The 17066-nt window shown below is 43.8% G+C and overlaps 1 protein-coding gene across 3 annotated transcripts in view; it reads left to right on the plus strand.

Moving 5' to 3' along the window:
* Positions 1–1682: 1682 nt before the first annotated feature.
* Positions 1683–17066, plus strand: part of RAB4A (RAB4A, member RAS oncogene family) — a 34766-nt gene continuing 19382 nt past the window's right edge. For 2 of the 3 annotated variants that reach the window (XM_025391146.1, XM_025391150.1), the window contains exon 1: positions 1683–1991. In XM_025391146.1, the coding sequence (XP_025246931.1) occupies positions 1961–1991 (31 nt within the window). In that variant the 5' untranslated portion in view covers positions 1683–1960. The remainder of the gene's footprint in view (positions 1992–17066) is intronic. The other variant, XM_025391147.1, reaches the window with a different exon arrangement.

Below are 17066 nucleotides of genomic sequence, written 5' to 3' on the forward strand. Positions count from 1 at the left end.
TTGAAGTGGCAGCATAATTTGTATTTCTACCACCTTGTCCAGGTTTCAGGGATCTCTGGTCCAGTTTCAGTCAATAACACTATCACTGCAGCTCACTGACTTCTTTCTTGTACATAGTGGTTTTTCGCAGGAAGAAAACATCTAACGAATAGGAAAGACTTCAGGTGATGCTGTTTTCTTCCCACTTCCTGGGATCACTGTCTTTCCTCTGAAATAGTTTTAATCAGAACCAATCTGCTATACTCAGGAGCCTAAATCAAACACAACATGCAGAGAACCAAACAAGAAAGCAAAAAATGATCTGAGCCATTGAACAAGAAATATATACAAAACAATTTTAGGAAATTGCAGCTCTCACAACCTTTCACCATGGGGCCTTCTCTGTGGTTTAGAAAAAAAAAACTGCATTTATTTGTTATTAGGATGGGAGAGAAGAGAAAAATACCGACCCAAATAGCCCCTGGGGAAGAGGGAAGCTCTGATGCCAATGTGGAGGATGGAGCCAAATTGACTCAGGAAAAAAAAAAACTTTGTACTGGCATTTTCCACACAGTCCAGGTCACTTGGGAGCTTAGCCAGGGATATTTTGAGCATTCGACAACCTATTGTGAACAAGATTGGGAACTATGAGGCGCTATGTGGCCCTGATCAAGCTCAGATGGGCCAAATCCTCAACCAAAATTCTCTTTCCCATAAATGTTTATCTCTACATTTCCCACAGAAGGGGATTCTAACTCAGTTTTGCTTCTGAAACCAAACTATCCAAGGCCAGGTGAGATGATTCACGCCTGTAATCCCAGCAACTTGGGAGGCCAAGGAGGGAGGATGCTTGAACTCAGGAGTTCAAGACCAGCCTGGGCAACATAACAAGACCCCATCTGTACAAAAAATTTAAAAATTGGCGTGGTGTGGTGCTGTGTGCCCCTAGCCTCAGCTACTCAGGAGGCTGAGGTAGGAGAATTGACAGGGCTGCGCTAACAGAGCCAGGCCCTGTTAAAAAATAAAAACAAAAAAACTCCTAAATTTGGAAACACATCCCCAGCTGAGGGCCAGGAGATGGTTCTCAGCCGTAATCCAGAACCCTCTAAAATGGGATATGGAGAGGCTGCTGTCTGTAGTCTTGCGATGACCCTTCAGCATCTGGGCATCTTGAGCTTCTGTCATTCTGCCCACACCTGCTCAGCTCCATTCAAGACGGCCGGGCAGTTTGGAGTGAAAGCTTAGCTTCCCAACGGGTAAATGAACCCGCCTCCCATTCACAGGGCGGCCTCTGGCTGGACACCTGGGGCCTACTGCCCCCTTGTTACACATTAACCAAGTTCTGGCCTCGATCGTAACTGCGTCAGGGAAGTTTCTTCCTGGCTGACAGCCTCAGATGATGACCGAAGACAATGTTTTTAACTGAGACGGGCCAGTGTGGCAAATGGACTGCTTTCCTCCCCAGTGCAGGCACCTTCCTCCTCTGTTCGGTAACTGGACCCCACTGTCCCCAGCCCTCTGTCACCCCCAAACCTGCCCACCGCCTGCCTCTACCCGACCTTCCCTGAGGGAAATCGGGACTCAGCCCGCAACGCCCCCACCCACCGCTCGCCCAGCCTCGGGGCACATCGCCAGGGGACCCAGCCCGCGCACGTGCTTCCGGCGCGCGCCGAAGTCCCCATACGCCCCGCCCCGGCCTCCCCGTGCGCACGCGCGAACGCGGCGTGGGCCGGGCCTCGGGTAGCCCATCTCCTCTTCCTCCTCGCGGTCGCGGCCGGACGGAGGGTGGAGGTCCCTGCGCCTGCGCGGAGCTGGAGTCCGGCTGGGCCGCAGCCGCTGGGAGGCCGGCGGTTGCCGTGGGGACCGGTCGGGCCCCTCCCTCCTCCGGTCTCCCGCCCCAGGTTCTTCCCCACCGAGACGCGCCAGCGGACCGCGGGCGAGTGCAGCCGGTGACCCGTCGAGAGGCGGCGCCGCTCCCAAGATGTCGCAGACGGCCATGTCCGAAACCTACGGTACGAGGCCCGGGTGGCTGGGCGCGCGGATCGGGCCGCGGGGGCCGTCGCCGGCGCGGGACCGGGCTTGGGCTGCGGGGGTGTTGAGGGTGGCGGTGGCGCCGGCCGGAGCCGGGGGACGGGTCTCGGAGGTGTCTGGGCCTAGGACCGAGATGGGGGACGCGGGCCGCGGGGAGCTCGGATGGGGTAGCGGGTGCGCCGGGCGCGGGCGGGGCTGTGCACAGCGCATTGGCGTGATCCGCCTTTTCAAGTTTCCTCTTGCTCTTTCTCTGCGCCTGCACTGTTAGCGCTTTTCCCCTCTCAGTCTAATGTAAATAACTGAAGGTTTGGAAAGCCAGCTTGATGTTCCGTTTCAGCTGCTATATTATCCCCAGCGAGCCGTGTGAAGGGCTTAGGGCGACGCCTGTGTTCCTCAAATACTTCAGTTTGACCTTTCCTGGTTTGGAATTCCTTGCTTTACATTGGGATTACGGTGAGGAGTTACTGATAGACTAATTCATCTCTTCCTCCGGAGACCTCTTCGTTTATTTCTCCCTCCCTCTCAGTGTTTTTTAGTCTTTTCTGAGTTGCATTTTGGCTATTTATAAACATGCCTTGTATCCTTAAGACAGTAAGCACCTTGGAAGCAAAGCCTTGGCTGTTTAATCTTTGTTTCCCCTGCAGCACCCAGACCTGGAGGTGCTCGACAAATACTGTTTTGAATAAGCGAAAGCTTTCCCAGTGCATATACTGTGTGGTGGTTTTTTTTTTTTTTCTCCCCTTTTTTGGCCTTGCGTGGTAAGAATAAACAACTTGTACTTTCTATCAGAGTTGAATATTAATAGATGTTTACCAGTCCCTAATCAGTCTTTCAGATGTGTGTATTCTCAGATTAAGACTTTGATTTGGAGTTTTACAGTCCCAGAGAGAGGCTCAAGTTCAAAATTACATACCTCAAGCCAAATTAGTCCTGTCTCCATCTGTCCTGGCGTGCTGCCTCCTTCTCGGCAACAAATACTGTGGAATGGCATCAGGGAAGCGGGCACCGTGCTGGGAGGGCTGTAAGTCCTGCAGAAAGACAGCAAACACGGCTCTAGTCTCATGGAGCGTACCGTCTATTGAGGGAATGCAGTATTCATCCAATTGTGATACTAATGAGTGAATAATTAAAAACCAGCCAAGAGTTCTTAAGGAGTGTGGTCCGTGAAAGTGTGTTAGAAAGAAAGGTGACCCAGACAGGGGGTGTCGGGGAGGCATTAACCAGGCAACACACAAAACATCTCAGGCCTGTGGGAAGGGCAACTCAAGAAGGGTGTGTTTTGAGCACCACACTGGAGAGATGGATGAGGAGACAGAGAGGAGAGGGCCTTGAGGAAGGCGTGAGTCTGTCTTGTAAGAAAAAATGGGAACTTTTGGAAGGGCTTCCATGCTGGGGTCACAGTGCCTTTGGTCCACCTTCAGTGAGTGACTCCTGTGACTGGTACTGCCCTGTTCTTGGTGACACAGGGGCATGACATCTGTTCCTAGAAGGCTTAGGAAATCCTCCAGTAAGTCGATGCCTTCATCAGGACAAGTGTTTGCAAATGCTTCTGCAAATGGCAGTGGTCTGGTTCTTCCTGTAGAGAACCACAGTCAGAAATGTTGTAAGGAAAACATGCTCTTTAGCAATTTTTGGTTGCATCTTTGCACTTCTTTATTTTCAAGTGCTCTTTAGCCCACGCTGAGTTTCTTTAACCTGAGTAAGGAGCACAGAGCACAAGGGAAGGGTGGAATGTCCAAAGAAGAAAAGCAAGTGGGGGTCATGAATCAGTAAGAAAGGACCTTTTATGTTTCATTTTTCGTTTACGCAATGATAACAACTGATAAAATAGAGCATATCTTTGGCATCTCCACTTCAGACACAGTTAACTGAACTTTTGAGCTTCACAGATTGATTGCATTCTGATCATAAGGCTTTAACCATTAGTATTCTTATTTCATGATAACTTCCAAGTATGTTTTTACTTTGCAATTCTGAATTGAATCTTTTCTTCTAATAGAGGAAATTAATCGAAAACTAGTAGAAACTAATAAATAGAAAATGAGGCCAGACGTGATGGCTCACGCCTGTAATCCCAGCACTTTGGAAGGCCGAGGGGGCAGATCACTTGAGCTCAGGAGTTCGATACCAGCCTGGCCAACATGGCGAAACCCCAACCCTATTAAAAATATGAAAAATTACCTGGGCATGGTGGTACGCTTGTAGTCCCAGCTACTCGGGAGGCTGAGGCATGAGAATTGCTTGAACCCAGGAGGCAAAGGTTGCAGTGAGCCAAGATTGCGCCACTGCACTCCAACCTGGATGACAGAGTGAGACTCTCCAAAAAAGAAAATGAGCTTTAGAAAGAGCAAGCAGGACAGCTGAAGTTTGCCAAGCTGAAGTAAAAGTCACCTAGAACCAAGTCCTAGGCTGTCACTTGGACGTATCAGTGGCCATATTTATATGGCATTGTTCCTTAAAAGTGAAACAGTCAGGCTCCCTTCTGGATATTTGCCTCTGAGCTGGTGAAGGAATGTTTGCCTAACCTTTAAACTCCTTTGTACTCTGTGCTCATTTGCTCTTCTGTAAAAGGAAGCTCTGTGTAGCTTGACAGAGAGATGAGGAAAAATCAAGGGCCAGTGCATGAAATGTACTGGGTTTTTGTTTTGGGGTTTTTTTCTCTTTTTTTTTTCTTTTTGTGACAGGACCTCACTCTGTCACCCAGACTAGAGTGCAGTGACACAATCATGGTTCACTGCAGCCTCCACCTCCCTAGCTCAAGTAATCCTCCCACTTCATCCTCCTGAGCAGCTGGGACCACAGGTGCATGCCACCACACCTGGCTAATTTTTTTTATTTTTTTATTTTTTTTGTCAAGACGAGGTCTCTCACTGTTGCAGTCTCATCTCGAACTCCTGGGCTCAAGTGATCCTCATGCCTCCACCTCCCAAAGTGTTGAGATCACAGGCATGAGCCACTGTGCCCTGCTAAAATGTACTGTTAATGAGCTACCTTTCATTAATGTGTTCATATAATATGCTTTTTAACATATTAAAACAGTATTTCACCTTCCATAGACTGAGTAGTGTTGAACATTTTTTGTTGCTTTGAAGTCACCACATGAATATCGTACTTTATGTAATATCGTGAAGCAAATTGAAATCTTAGGTTTCGGATGTAACCCTTAATCTGAATATGAAACAAAATTCTCCCAAATGTTATTAGATACACTACATTCTTAAAGCCCTGGCCGGTTAGTACGGCTTGGGACTTCCCAAGGAACTCTGCTTCAGCCATCTGAGACCTGGGAGATGACAAACTGGCTGAAAGTAATTTTGATGCCAAGCAGCAATGTTCAGAAAGGAGCTAAAAAGTATATGTAGTGGGAAAATGCCAGAAATTTCTTTTAAAATTTAAGTGCTGGGGCAGTTTGAGAGTGAGGAAAAATCTAATACAAAATCTCTACATATATTAGAGTTTATGCCATCTACAATGGGAATAATATATGAAAAGAATACAACTCAAATTGCTGGTTCTATGCTCATTTTTATTAAAATATACTCTTAATGTTTTTATTTTGTGCTTCATTTTGAAAACAGCACAGTATTACAGTATTTGCCATATAATTTTTTTTTTTTAATTTTTTTTGAGACGGAGTCTGGCTCTGTTGCCCAGGCTGGAGTGCAGTGGCCAAATCTCAGCTCACTGCAAGCTCCGCCTCCCGGGTTCCCGCCATTCTCCTGCCTCAGCCTCCCGAGTAGCTGGGAGTACAGGCGCCCGCCACCTCGCCCGGCTAATTTTTTTTTTGTATTTTAGTAGAGACGGGGTTTCACCGTGTTAGCCAGGATGGTCTCGATCTCCTGACCTCGTGATCCGCCCGTCTCGGCCTCCCAAAGTGCTGGGATTACAGGCTTGAGCCACCGCGCCCGGCCTTGCCATATAATTTTGAGAATTATCAGAATATTTTCCTTTAAAACTGTATCATTGTAGGCTGTTTGGGTTAAATTGTGTTCCCCAAAATATCTGTTTAAGTCCTAACCCCTAGTACCCATGAATGTGACCGCATTTGGAAATAAGATCTTTGCAGATGTAATCAAGTTAAGATGAGGTCATCATACTGAATTACGGTGGGCCCTAATTCGTTGCCTGGTGTCCTTATAAGACGAGGGAAACTTAGACACACATGTATTCGGGGAGAAAGAGATGTGAGGATGGAGGCCAAGATTGGAAGGATGCATCTAGCAGCTAAGGAGTGCCAAGGGATGGCTGGCAACCACCAGAAGCCAGAGAGAGGTAAGGAGGGATCCTTCCCTAGAGCCTTCAGAGAGAGCTTGACCCTACCAGCACTTTAAATTTGAATGCCTGGCCTCCAGACTGTGAGACAATAAACTTCTGTTGTTTTAAGCTTCCCAGTTTGTGGTTCTTTGTGATGACAGCCCTAAGAAACTAAAATATAGGCTTTGCTCATCAAAATACGACTCATGGAGAAATTTAGGATGACAAAGCAAGATGGAGTGAAGAAGATATCCTTGATAAAGGAAGTAACATTTCTTTTCTTTTTTTTTTTTTTCTTTGAGACAGAGTCTCGCACTGTTGCCCAGGCTGGAGTGCAGTGGTGCAACTTCCACCTCCTGGGTTCAAGCGATTCTCCTGCCTCAGCCTCCCAAGTAGCTGGGACTACGGGTGCCCGCCACCACACCTAGCTAATTTTTTTTGTATTTTTAGTAGAGACAGGGTTTCACTATGTTGGTCAGGCTGGCCTCCAAACTCCTGACCTCATGATCCGCCCTCCTCAGCCTCCCAAAGTGCTGGGATTACAGGCGTGAGCCACCACGCCCGGCTGTAAATAGCATTTCAAAGTCACCTGGTTCCAATAAAGTATGAAATAACTTGCTGTTAGGGAAATCACCCCAATTGCCCTTTACCTTAATTTCATGAAAGAACAGGTAAACATGTCAGCAAAGGAATCCTGTAACACCAAAACAAAGGACATTTCTTTAAGTTGAATAAATATATGATTAGACATGTTTGTCATTTTCTTTTTCTCATTCACTGAAAGCTGGTGAACATTTCAAGTACCAAAGTTTGGGAAACATTGCACCAGTGCTTATCAAACTAATGTGCACACGAGACCCCTGGTGTGTTAAAATGTAGATCCTGACTTAGAGGGTGAGGGAGATCTGCATCTGACCAGCTTCCGGGCCATGCAGGTGCTGTTGGTCCAGGGAGACTCTGAAAACACGATTTTTTGAAAAAACAAAATATTATTCTTTCTCATGGTCATTTAAACTGTAAAGTATTCCAGCCCATGCCTGTGATTTACTGCTGATGCGCTGATGACTGTAACATCTATATTTCTCGTCGCATCCTTCACTCAAACTACAGGTCTTATTTTCAGCTACCTAACTACACCTCGGTGGCCTCCTGGCATCTGAACACAATACGTCCCAAACCCAACAAACTACTCACGCCTATACCCGTCTTCTATTTTTCCTGTGTTTGCCTAGAAGATAAAGTTAGAGTCCATTTTTAATTCTTCCCCATCCTTACCTCCTGGATCTATTTGGTTTCAGAGTCTTTTGAGCTAACTTCTTAACATGGTTTAAGTTACTGTTTACCCTGAAAGATGCAAAGGAAAGTTAAATTAGGGCCAGTTTACATGATTAAAAGGTAAGAAAATTGGGTTTCATTCCAAAGTTCTTCGTCACAGTGACTTGAGCAGCTGTGCTGACTGTCTTGCAGCTTGCCATTCAGCATCCGCACCGCTACCCCTGTGGCAGCTTCCACAGCACCTGGAACCTGGGTTCATGAGGATATGAGAGCCTCCTAGGCCAGGATGGGAGTAGTTTTCCGCTTTAGAAGAACTATATATCTATATATAATGTAGATACATTATATGTATATATGTATTTTAAAGTTTATATATAAATCATTTACAATTATATATAATTATTTTTTATATATATATATAAATAAAAATTGTTATATCAGTGGAAAATAGCAAAGAGCTGGCCTGCTAAGTAACTGGCTTCCTCACATCAGCTTCCTCAGTGCATGTGATCCCAACGAATGGGTCAGGAAAACCAAAGACCCAATCACGAACCTGGAGCAATTGTTGGGGAGCCTATGCTGCAAATGTTAAATTTACAAGGGTCAGGATTCCTCTGTGCCGACAACGTTTAATTCAGGCTTAGGTGAACCGCGGCTCCCACAGGCACACTGCAGAGTCCCATGATTAACTTTTGCTGCATGTTCTACCTCCTTTACTTCTTATTCTTCTCCTCCACAAGTCATGTGTTCCTCTGCTGCCCAAACCTTCCACCTCTCCTAACCAGCATTTCATCAAGGTTTCCACTGTTCAATTCCTCCCTGACCATTGTACCAAAACTTTTTGTCCTTTAAAGTACCTGTCATCTTATATTCTGTCCTCTCCCAGCTCCTCGTTGCTGTTATCTGATGACCCTGGGGATAGTCCTTACTCAACAAGGTCATCTGTCATATGGTCTTGTTCTTTGCTCCAACTCCTGACGGATCCTGGGTCACTGCAGTGTCCTTGCAGAGGTCAGTCAACAACTCAGCTCCACAGTTCCTTGACTTGATCTCTAGTCAGGATGAAGTTACATCTCTTCTACCACCTCTTCAGGTACTCCCTTCCCTGGCTGCTCCCTGGACTTTGTCACCTATCCCATTCTGACCACTCCAACTCCATCCATTCTTCACTTTCAGAGCTGCAGGCTGCTGGTCCGTCTCCTCCCTTTCTTCTTCTTTTTTTTTTTTATTTATGTTCGTTTGTTTGTTTTGAGACAGAGTCTCACTCTGTTGCCCAGTCTGGAGTGCAGTGGCACTATCTCAGCTCACTGAAACATCCACCTCCTAGGTTCAAGTGATTCTTGTGCCTCAGCCTCCTGAGTCGCTGGGATTACAAGTGTGTGCCACCACACCTGGCTAATTTTTGTATTTTTAGTAGAGTCGGGTTTCACCATGTTGGCCAGGCTGGTCTCGATCTCCTAACCTCAAGTGATCTGCCCACCTTGGCCTCCCAAAGTGCTGGGATTACAGGCATGATCCACCATGCCTGGCCCCTTTCTTCTTTTCAGGCAATGAGCTGCTCTCTCTTCAGATAAGACACCCATGGCATTTCCTTCCACCTCGTCCTTTTTCTTTCAGCTACACACACTTTGCACAGCTCCAGCCCTGGCTACCCAGCCGTCTGCCTTGCCAGCTGTGCAGACAGAGCTCCTTTTAGATTGAGATCATTGCAGATGTATGGTCTCTGCTTCCAGCTGGGTACTCAGTAATACTTAGCAATCATTTTTCTTATCCTGGTCACCTCTGTCTTTCTCCACATCAGCTATTTTAAACCTTCACGCATCTCCTCAAGCCCATTCTCTCACTCCTAGTAGATGACCACCAGTAGATGTAAGGAAAAGATGCCATGTCTGCAAACTTGCTTACCTCATCCTTAACCCTTTCTATGTCGTCTCAGAAGAAGGTCTCTCTTATCTAAAACTAACCCCAGCCTTCTACTGTGGACCCCATCTCTAAAGCTTCAGGTCCCCACTTCACCCATCATGTCTGTTCCCCTCCTTTCTCTTTCCACTGGTAGCTTCCTGGCTTTGCGCCTTCCTTCTTTAACAACCTCTGTCTCTCCTTTCCCTCACAGCTAAATTGCTTATAAGAGCTGTCAGTACTTTTTGTCAACAGTGTCTGTCTTCCTTCATTCTTCAACTGACTGTAATTAGGATTTTGCCCCCACCTGAAGCGATGTTGGTTTCACCAGGGATGCTGATGATCAGTCAGTGGACACTTGGCAGCCTTTTTCTCACTTAGCTTCTCTTTTCACATTCAGCCCTTATGAGAACTGCTTCCCCAAATCTCCACTGTGTTGACTTACAGGTATTTTCAACTTAATCTCTGAATTTGCAATTTATTGTTTTGCCTTAAAGCCTATTCCTCCTCAGAACCTTCAGCATCTCTTATCTCAGTTTTCATAATCACAGATCCTAAGCCTTTAATTCCTAAAGAAGGAAACCTTGTTTAAATGACTCCATTCTACCCAAATTCTAATGCTATACCACGGCACTTAGCCTCTTCTGCCAGGAAGTAAGACACATGAAGTGCATCATACGGTGAGAGGCCATACATTCGTGCTTCCTTTCTGACCTTTGGAAATCTCGAAAGCAAGACCATTGCTTGGGGAAAAAACTAGGAAGGCAGAGGTCATCTTGTCTGCTGAATATAGCTTAATTTTCTTCAACACTCAAGGTCATCCTTGACTATCAACTGCTGCACAAAATGTGCTGTGCTATTATGGTCACTTTCTAGCTCATCCCCTGCTGTCCCCATCTGCCTTTGTGTCTGTAGTTCACAGTCCTACTTCAGTATATACCTTTGATCTGCTGCAGTTTGGGGCATTAGGTAATAGTGCTGTTTGAAGTGAATGTAAAACAAGTCAGTCAATTCCAAATGAGGTGTCTCCTGTAGAGTTAATCTTTTTTGGCTTTATGTTTGCTATTTCAGTGGGTAGGAGGCCATTTTTTCCTAGTCTTTATTTTGTCTGTGTTCCTGAATGGCTGACATTTGCCCAAGATTGAATTCTAATTATTTGATACCTTTCCTGTCATCTCATTTGACATTTCATGTGGAAAGTTAAAAGTACATTAGTAGGATGTATCTGTTTTAGATTTTCTGCTTTGGGGTGTGGTCTTTCCCTTCAAGCTTAATTCATTCTATAGGAAACCCTCATCAGGTGAATGTAATTATCATAAACTGAACGAGAAAAATTTATCGTGAGTTTGAGCCCTCAAGTTAACGTTCACTATAATAAACACCAAATCTAATTTAGGTGGACACAATTATTTAACCAGTTCACATTTAGTTATCTTATATAACCTACATAGGCATTTTCCCTTCATTAATTACTCTGTAATATGGCTATTCACCTGTTCCTGTTAAGCCTTTTTGTAGTTGTTAAGCACTATACACTTAACATATAAAACATACACTTGGTATGCTATATATATGTCATCCACTGTTAAGCAAGGAAAAAGAAAGAGAAAACCACAGATTAAAAATGCAAAATAAACCCATAAAACTAGTACAGATTCTGCCATATTCTGATATGGAGTCGTGATGAGTGAGATCATCATTGCTGCAAACCAGCAAATGTTGAACACTCTGAGAGAACATGATGCCATACATTCCTGCCAGAATGATTTCTGTGAGATCCAGGTAATTCAGCACTAACTGAAACTCCTCCTGAAGGTGGATTCTCATCATCTACCAAGGAATAATTCATCGTCCGTATAGTATTATCTATGTTATCTAAATACATGTATCACCACACAGAAAAAGAATTAATAGACAGCTCAGCTGCTTTTCTGCTACTCCTTCCTTCTGGTATTGTTTCCTTCTTGAATCCTTTGCTAATTCTTCCAGTTTGGGGACTGTGCATAGTAAACTTACAGAGTCATTGTCTGATAATATAATATTTTTTTTTCAGTTAAGCTTTCTATTTTGAGATCATTGTAGATTCATATAGTTGTAAGAAAAAATACGGAGTTCTCATGCACCCTTTTCCTAGTTTTCTCCAATGGGAAAAACTTACAAAATCATTGCAGAATATCACAACTAGGATATTGACGTTGACACAGATCCAGGACACTTCCATCACCACAAAGATCTCTCCTGTTGCCCTTTTATAGGCACAGACTTCCTTCCTATCACCACATTTCCCTTAGCCTTTGGCAACCACGAATCTATTCTCCATTTCTATAGTTTTGTCATTTTAAGAATGTTATATAAATGGAATCTTGCACTTGCAATTTTTTGGGATTGACTTTTTCACTCAGTATAATTCTCTGGAGATACATCCAGGTTATTGCATGTGTTGACAATTTAATCCTTGTTATTGCTGAGTAGCATTCCTTGTTATGAGTGTACCAAAGATTGTCTAACAATTTACCTGTTAAAGAACATCTGGGTTGTTTCCAGTTTTGGGCTATACCAATACAACTGCCATAAACATTCATATACAGGGTTTTATATGACACAAAGTCTTCATTTCTCCGAGATGAATGTCTACGAGTGCAGTTGCTGAATCATATGGTACTTAAATGTTTAGTTTTGTAAGAAACTGCCAACCATCCAGTTAACATTTTACTTAGCGTTAAAATCTCGGGCTATAATGGTGGGTTTGTCTGTCCTTTTAATTCTGTTAGTTTTTGCTTGACATATTTTACAGCCGTTTGGCATATACATGTTCAAGATACCTATATCTTATTGGTGGCTTTACCCTTATGTATTAATAGTTATGTAATGGCCCTTTCTGTCTCTGGTTATTTTCTTTGTTCTGAAGTCTATATGATATTAATACAGCCAGCCCTGTTTTTCTTTGATTAATGTTTGCATGATATATCCTTTTCCATTCTTTCAGCAGTCCATATCATTATAACTGAAGTGAGTTTCTTGTAGATGGTGTATGATTAGGTCATGCTTTTTAAGTCAGTCTTCCAATCTTTGTCATTTAATTGGTGTATTTATTCCATTTACATTTAATATAATTATTGATATTGTATGACTCAGTTTTGCCATTTTATTTCTCAGTTTTCTTTTCCAGCCTGCCTTGACTGGCCGTTTTTAAAGAATTCTGTTTGATTTACCAAGAGTGTTTTTGAATGTATCTCTGCTCATGGCTGTTTCAGTGGTCACTCTATGTCTTACTTTATATATATATAACTTATCATAGTTATATATATATATATCATAGTTCACTATTTTCATCTTTTTATCCTGTCTTGTTTTAATTGTCTTAAGTATTTCCTTTACATATTTTAGAATCATATAGATAATACTATTTTTCTTAAACAGTTAAACATAATGAAGAAGACTCAAGATAAGAAGGAAAGCCTTATTGTATTTGCCCATATTTTTGCTTTCCGTGTTCTTTCTTCCACTCTGATGTTCCAAGATTCCTTCTTTTATCATTTTCTTCCTGTTCAGAGAAATTCCTTTAGCTGTTCTTTTGCAGGCAGATTTCTTGGTGATAAATTCTGTTAATTTTTTTTTTTTAATCAGAGAATGTCTTCATTTACCCTTTATTCCAGAAAAATAGTTTCACAGGACATAGGGTTCTGGGTTGAAAGGTTTTCTTTCTTTGAGCACTTGAAAAATACAATCACTCTCTTATGGCCTCCCTGGCTTCAGATGACAAATCTGCTGTTATTTGAATTGTATTTCTCTTGTAGATACAGTATCGTTTTTCTCTGGCTACCTGTAAGACTTTTTATTTCTCTTCAGTTTTCAGAAGTTTAGTTATGATCTTGTCACAGACTTGTTTGGGTTTATCCTGTTTGGGTTCATTCATCATTTCAAATCTGTAGATTGATGTCTCTCACCAAATTTAAGTTTTCAGTGCTATTTCTTGGAGTGCTTTTTTCAATCACTTGCTCTTTGTCCTCTCCTTCCAGGACTCCAGTGACATGAATGTTAGATCTTTTTTATTGTCACCAGGTCTTTGAGGCTCTGTTTATTTATTTCAGCCTTTTATTCTTTGTTGTTCAGATTGGATACTTTATCATTTTGTCATCTAGTTCACTGATTCTTTCCTGTCACTTCCATTCTGCTGTCAAGCCGATCCACTGAACTTTTATTTTGGTAGTTTTATTTTTCTGTTTTAAAATTTCTGGTTGGTTCTTCTGTGTATCTTCTAGTTCTTTGCTGAGACTTTCTAGTTCTTTGCTGATGATTTCTAATTTTTTCATTTATTTCAAGCATGTTTGTGTTACTTGTTGGAACATTTTTATGATGGCTGCTTTAAAATCTTTGTCAGATAATTCTAACATTTGTCATCTTGATATAGGAATATGTCTGTTACCTTTTTTCTTTCAGTTTGAGGTCTTCCTGGTTCTTGGTATGATGAGGAGTTTTCAACTGAAACCTGGATATTTTTCTATTTTGTTATAGGACCTTAGATCTTTATTTAAGTCTTTTAATTGTCTTCCTGTCTTGGACACTACCTGATCACTGCCATCATGTCTGGATTCTGGAATCTAGAAGTTCAGATTCCCCACTTGCTTCCATTGACACGTGAGAGGAATTCATCTTGTTACTGCTGGGTAAGGATTAGAATGTTCTCATCCCCCTTTCCCTGGTGACCTCCACTGACACTGTGGCAGGGGCACAGAAGAGCTCATTACCCAGCCAGCAGAGATGAAAGCCCTAGCTCCCTACTTGATCTTCTCTGACACCATCTTTATGGGAATATTGATACGCTTGGGTGTAGCCTTGCAAGGGTGGAAGTTTAGGCTCCCCATTCGGCCTTCGTTGGCATGGGTACAGGTTGGACTGTAGTTTTTGCTGTGGTACTTGGCTAGAATAGAGTCATTATTGTGGCAGAGTTTTCCTCTCTCTTGCTTGGCTGCCCCTTTTTTGGTCCCATGGCTACAGAGAGCAGGCTTTCGCTAGGACTTTTTTTTGTCTGCATCCATTGGCATTTCTGGGTTGCCAGCTTGTTCTGCTCCAAGCCTAGGATATAAGAGGCAAAAAGAACCCAGGAAACTTCCTTCCAAATCATTCCTTGGGCCCTGAAATTCCTGGTACACTGAAATCTCTGGTACACTGGCCTTCTATTGCTCCACCCTTTCAGAGTCTTTTTTTTTTTTTTTGAGACGGAGTTTCACTCTTGCTGCCCAGGCTGGGGTGCAGTGGCGCAATCTTGCTTCACTGCAACCTCTGCCTCCCAGGTTCAAGCGATTCTCCTGCCTCAGCCTCCTGAGTAGCTGGGATTACAGGTGCTCTCCACCATGCCCGACTAATTTTTTTAAATTTTTAAAAGATTGTTAGTAGAGACAGGGTTTCATCGTGTTGGCCAGGCTGATCTTGAACTCCTGACCTCAGGTGATCTGCCTGTCTCAGCCTCCCAAAGTGTAGGGATTACAGGCATGAGCCACCGCGCCTGGCCTCAGAGTCTTTTCTATTTCTTTTCTAGGGTGGTTTTTGTTTTGTTTTGTTTTGAACGGAGTTTTGTTCTGTCGCCCAGGCTGGAGTGCAGTGGCACAATCTCAGCCCATTGCAATCCACCTCCCAGGTTCCAGCGATTCTCCTGCCTCAGCCTTCTGAGTAGCTGGGATTACAGGCACCCATCACCACGCCTGCCTCATTTTTGTACTTTTAGTAGAGACAGGGTTTTGCTGTTGGCCAGGCTGGTCTCGAACTCCTGACTCAGGTGATCCACCTGCCTCGGTCTCCCAAAGTGCTGGGATTACAGGCATGAGCCATCACGCCCATCTTTTTCTAGGGTTTTTAGTTGTTCTTAGTGAGAAAAATAGGAAAAAGTTCTTCTCCTCCATTGTCCTGGAAGTGGAAGACCACCTAGGCTTTAAGGGTAATTTTTTTGCACATCAAATGCAGCAGTGTTGCCCCTCTTCTCAGCTGTGTGAGGATAGTACCCCGTTGTTTTTGGACCTTTGGAATCAAGATACCTAGTTTCTTTATAAGCCTTTTTTCCTTTCTTTCTTATTGCTTTTACAGTCTTTGTGTTTATTCTGCAGTTTCACAATTACGTATTTATTTATGTGTAGGTTTATCCTTATTTATTCTTCTCATGGTTCAGAGTTATTTTTATTTGAACAATCCTTTAATTTTAATTCTATAAAATTCTCAGCCATTATTTCTTTAAATGTAGTCTCTCGGTATACCCTCATTCTCTTATTTTTTTAATTTTAAAATTCCTGTTAGACTCATGTTAGATATTTTCCTTCAATCCTCCATGTCTCTTGAGTTCTTTTATATGTTCTGTCCTCAGCTCTCGGTACAGCCTACTGAAATCTCCAGGTTTTATTCTGATTCACTAATTCTCTCCTCAGTTTTGTCCATTTTACTCTTTTTTTTTTTTTTTTGAGACGGAGTCTCGCTCTCTCGCGCAGGCTGGAGTGCAGTGGCTGGATCTCAGCTCACTGCAAGCTCCGCCTCCTGGGTTTACGCCATTCTCCTGCCTCAGCCTCCCGAGTAGCTGGGACCACAGGCGCCCGCCACCTCGCCCAGCTAGTTTTTTTTTTTTTTTTTTATTTTTTTTTGAGACAAAGTCTGGCTCTGTCGCCCAGGCTGGAGTGCAGTGGCCGGATCTCAGCTCACTGCAAGCTCCGCCTCCCGAGTTCACACCATTCTCCTGCCTCAGCCTCCCGAGTAGCTGGGACTACAGGCGCCCGCCACTGCGCCCGGCTAGTTTTTTGTATTTTTTAGTAGAGACGGGGTTTCACAGTGTTAGCCAGGATGGTCTCGATCTCCTGACCTCGTGATCCGCCCGTCTCGGCCTCCCAAAGTGCTGGGATTACAGGCTTGAGCCACCGCGCCTGGCCCCATTTTACTCTTTAACCTATCCATTGAATAATTAGTTTACAGACAGAGTGCTCTGTCACCCAAGCTGGGGTGTAGTGGTGTGATCCTAACTCGTTGCAGCCTTGAACCCCTGGACTCAGGTGTGTACCCTCCTCAGCCTCGCAAGTAGCTGGGACTACAGGTGTGTGCTACCACACCCAGCTAAGTTTTTTATTTTTATTTTTTTTAGGAACAGAATTTCATATGTTGCCCAGGGTGACCTTGAACTCCTGGGCTCAAGTAGTCCTCCCTCCTTAACCTTCCAAAGTGCTGGTATTACAGTTGTGAGCCAACGCGCTTAGCCTGGAATTTTTTAATGCCAACAAAATTCTAATAACGTTATTTTTAGTTTGATTGCCTGTAACCATGTGAATATTATGAGAGGTTGAATAGGCTTCATCTCTCAGTGGTGATTAACATAGTTCTTAAGAAACAGGTGACAGAGCTAGGCCAAGCATCAGTAAAGGAACACACTCTTGGAGCTTAATTGAGGAGGAAGTGCTTGGTCTGATCTGGAAAAGAGTGTGGAGGTGACACTTTCAAAGGTACAAACAGGGGAGCCAGGAATACAGAGCAGAGCCTTTGAGACCACAGAAGGAGTCAGGCAGCAGTGGAGATTAGCAGTGGTGGGTCAGGAGCAAGGGTAGGGAGTGAACTTAGCAGCTGAGTGAAATGGGGAGGGAGTTGGTGTTCTGGTGCTC

The sequence above is a fragment of the Theropithecus gelada genome, chromosome 1 (genome assembly GCF_003255815.1).
Source record: "Theropithecus gelada isolate Dixy chromosome 1, Tgel_1.0, whole genome shotgun sequence".
In the NCBI taxonomy this organism is placed as follows: Eukaryota; Metazoa; Chordata; class Mammalia; order Primates; family Cercopithecidae; genus Theropithecus; species Theropithecus gelada.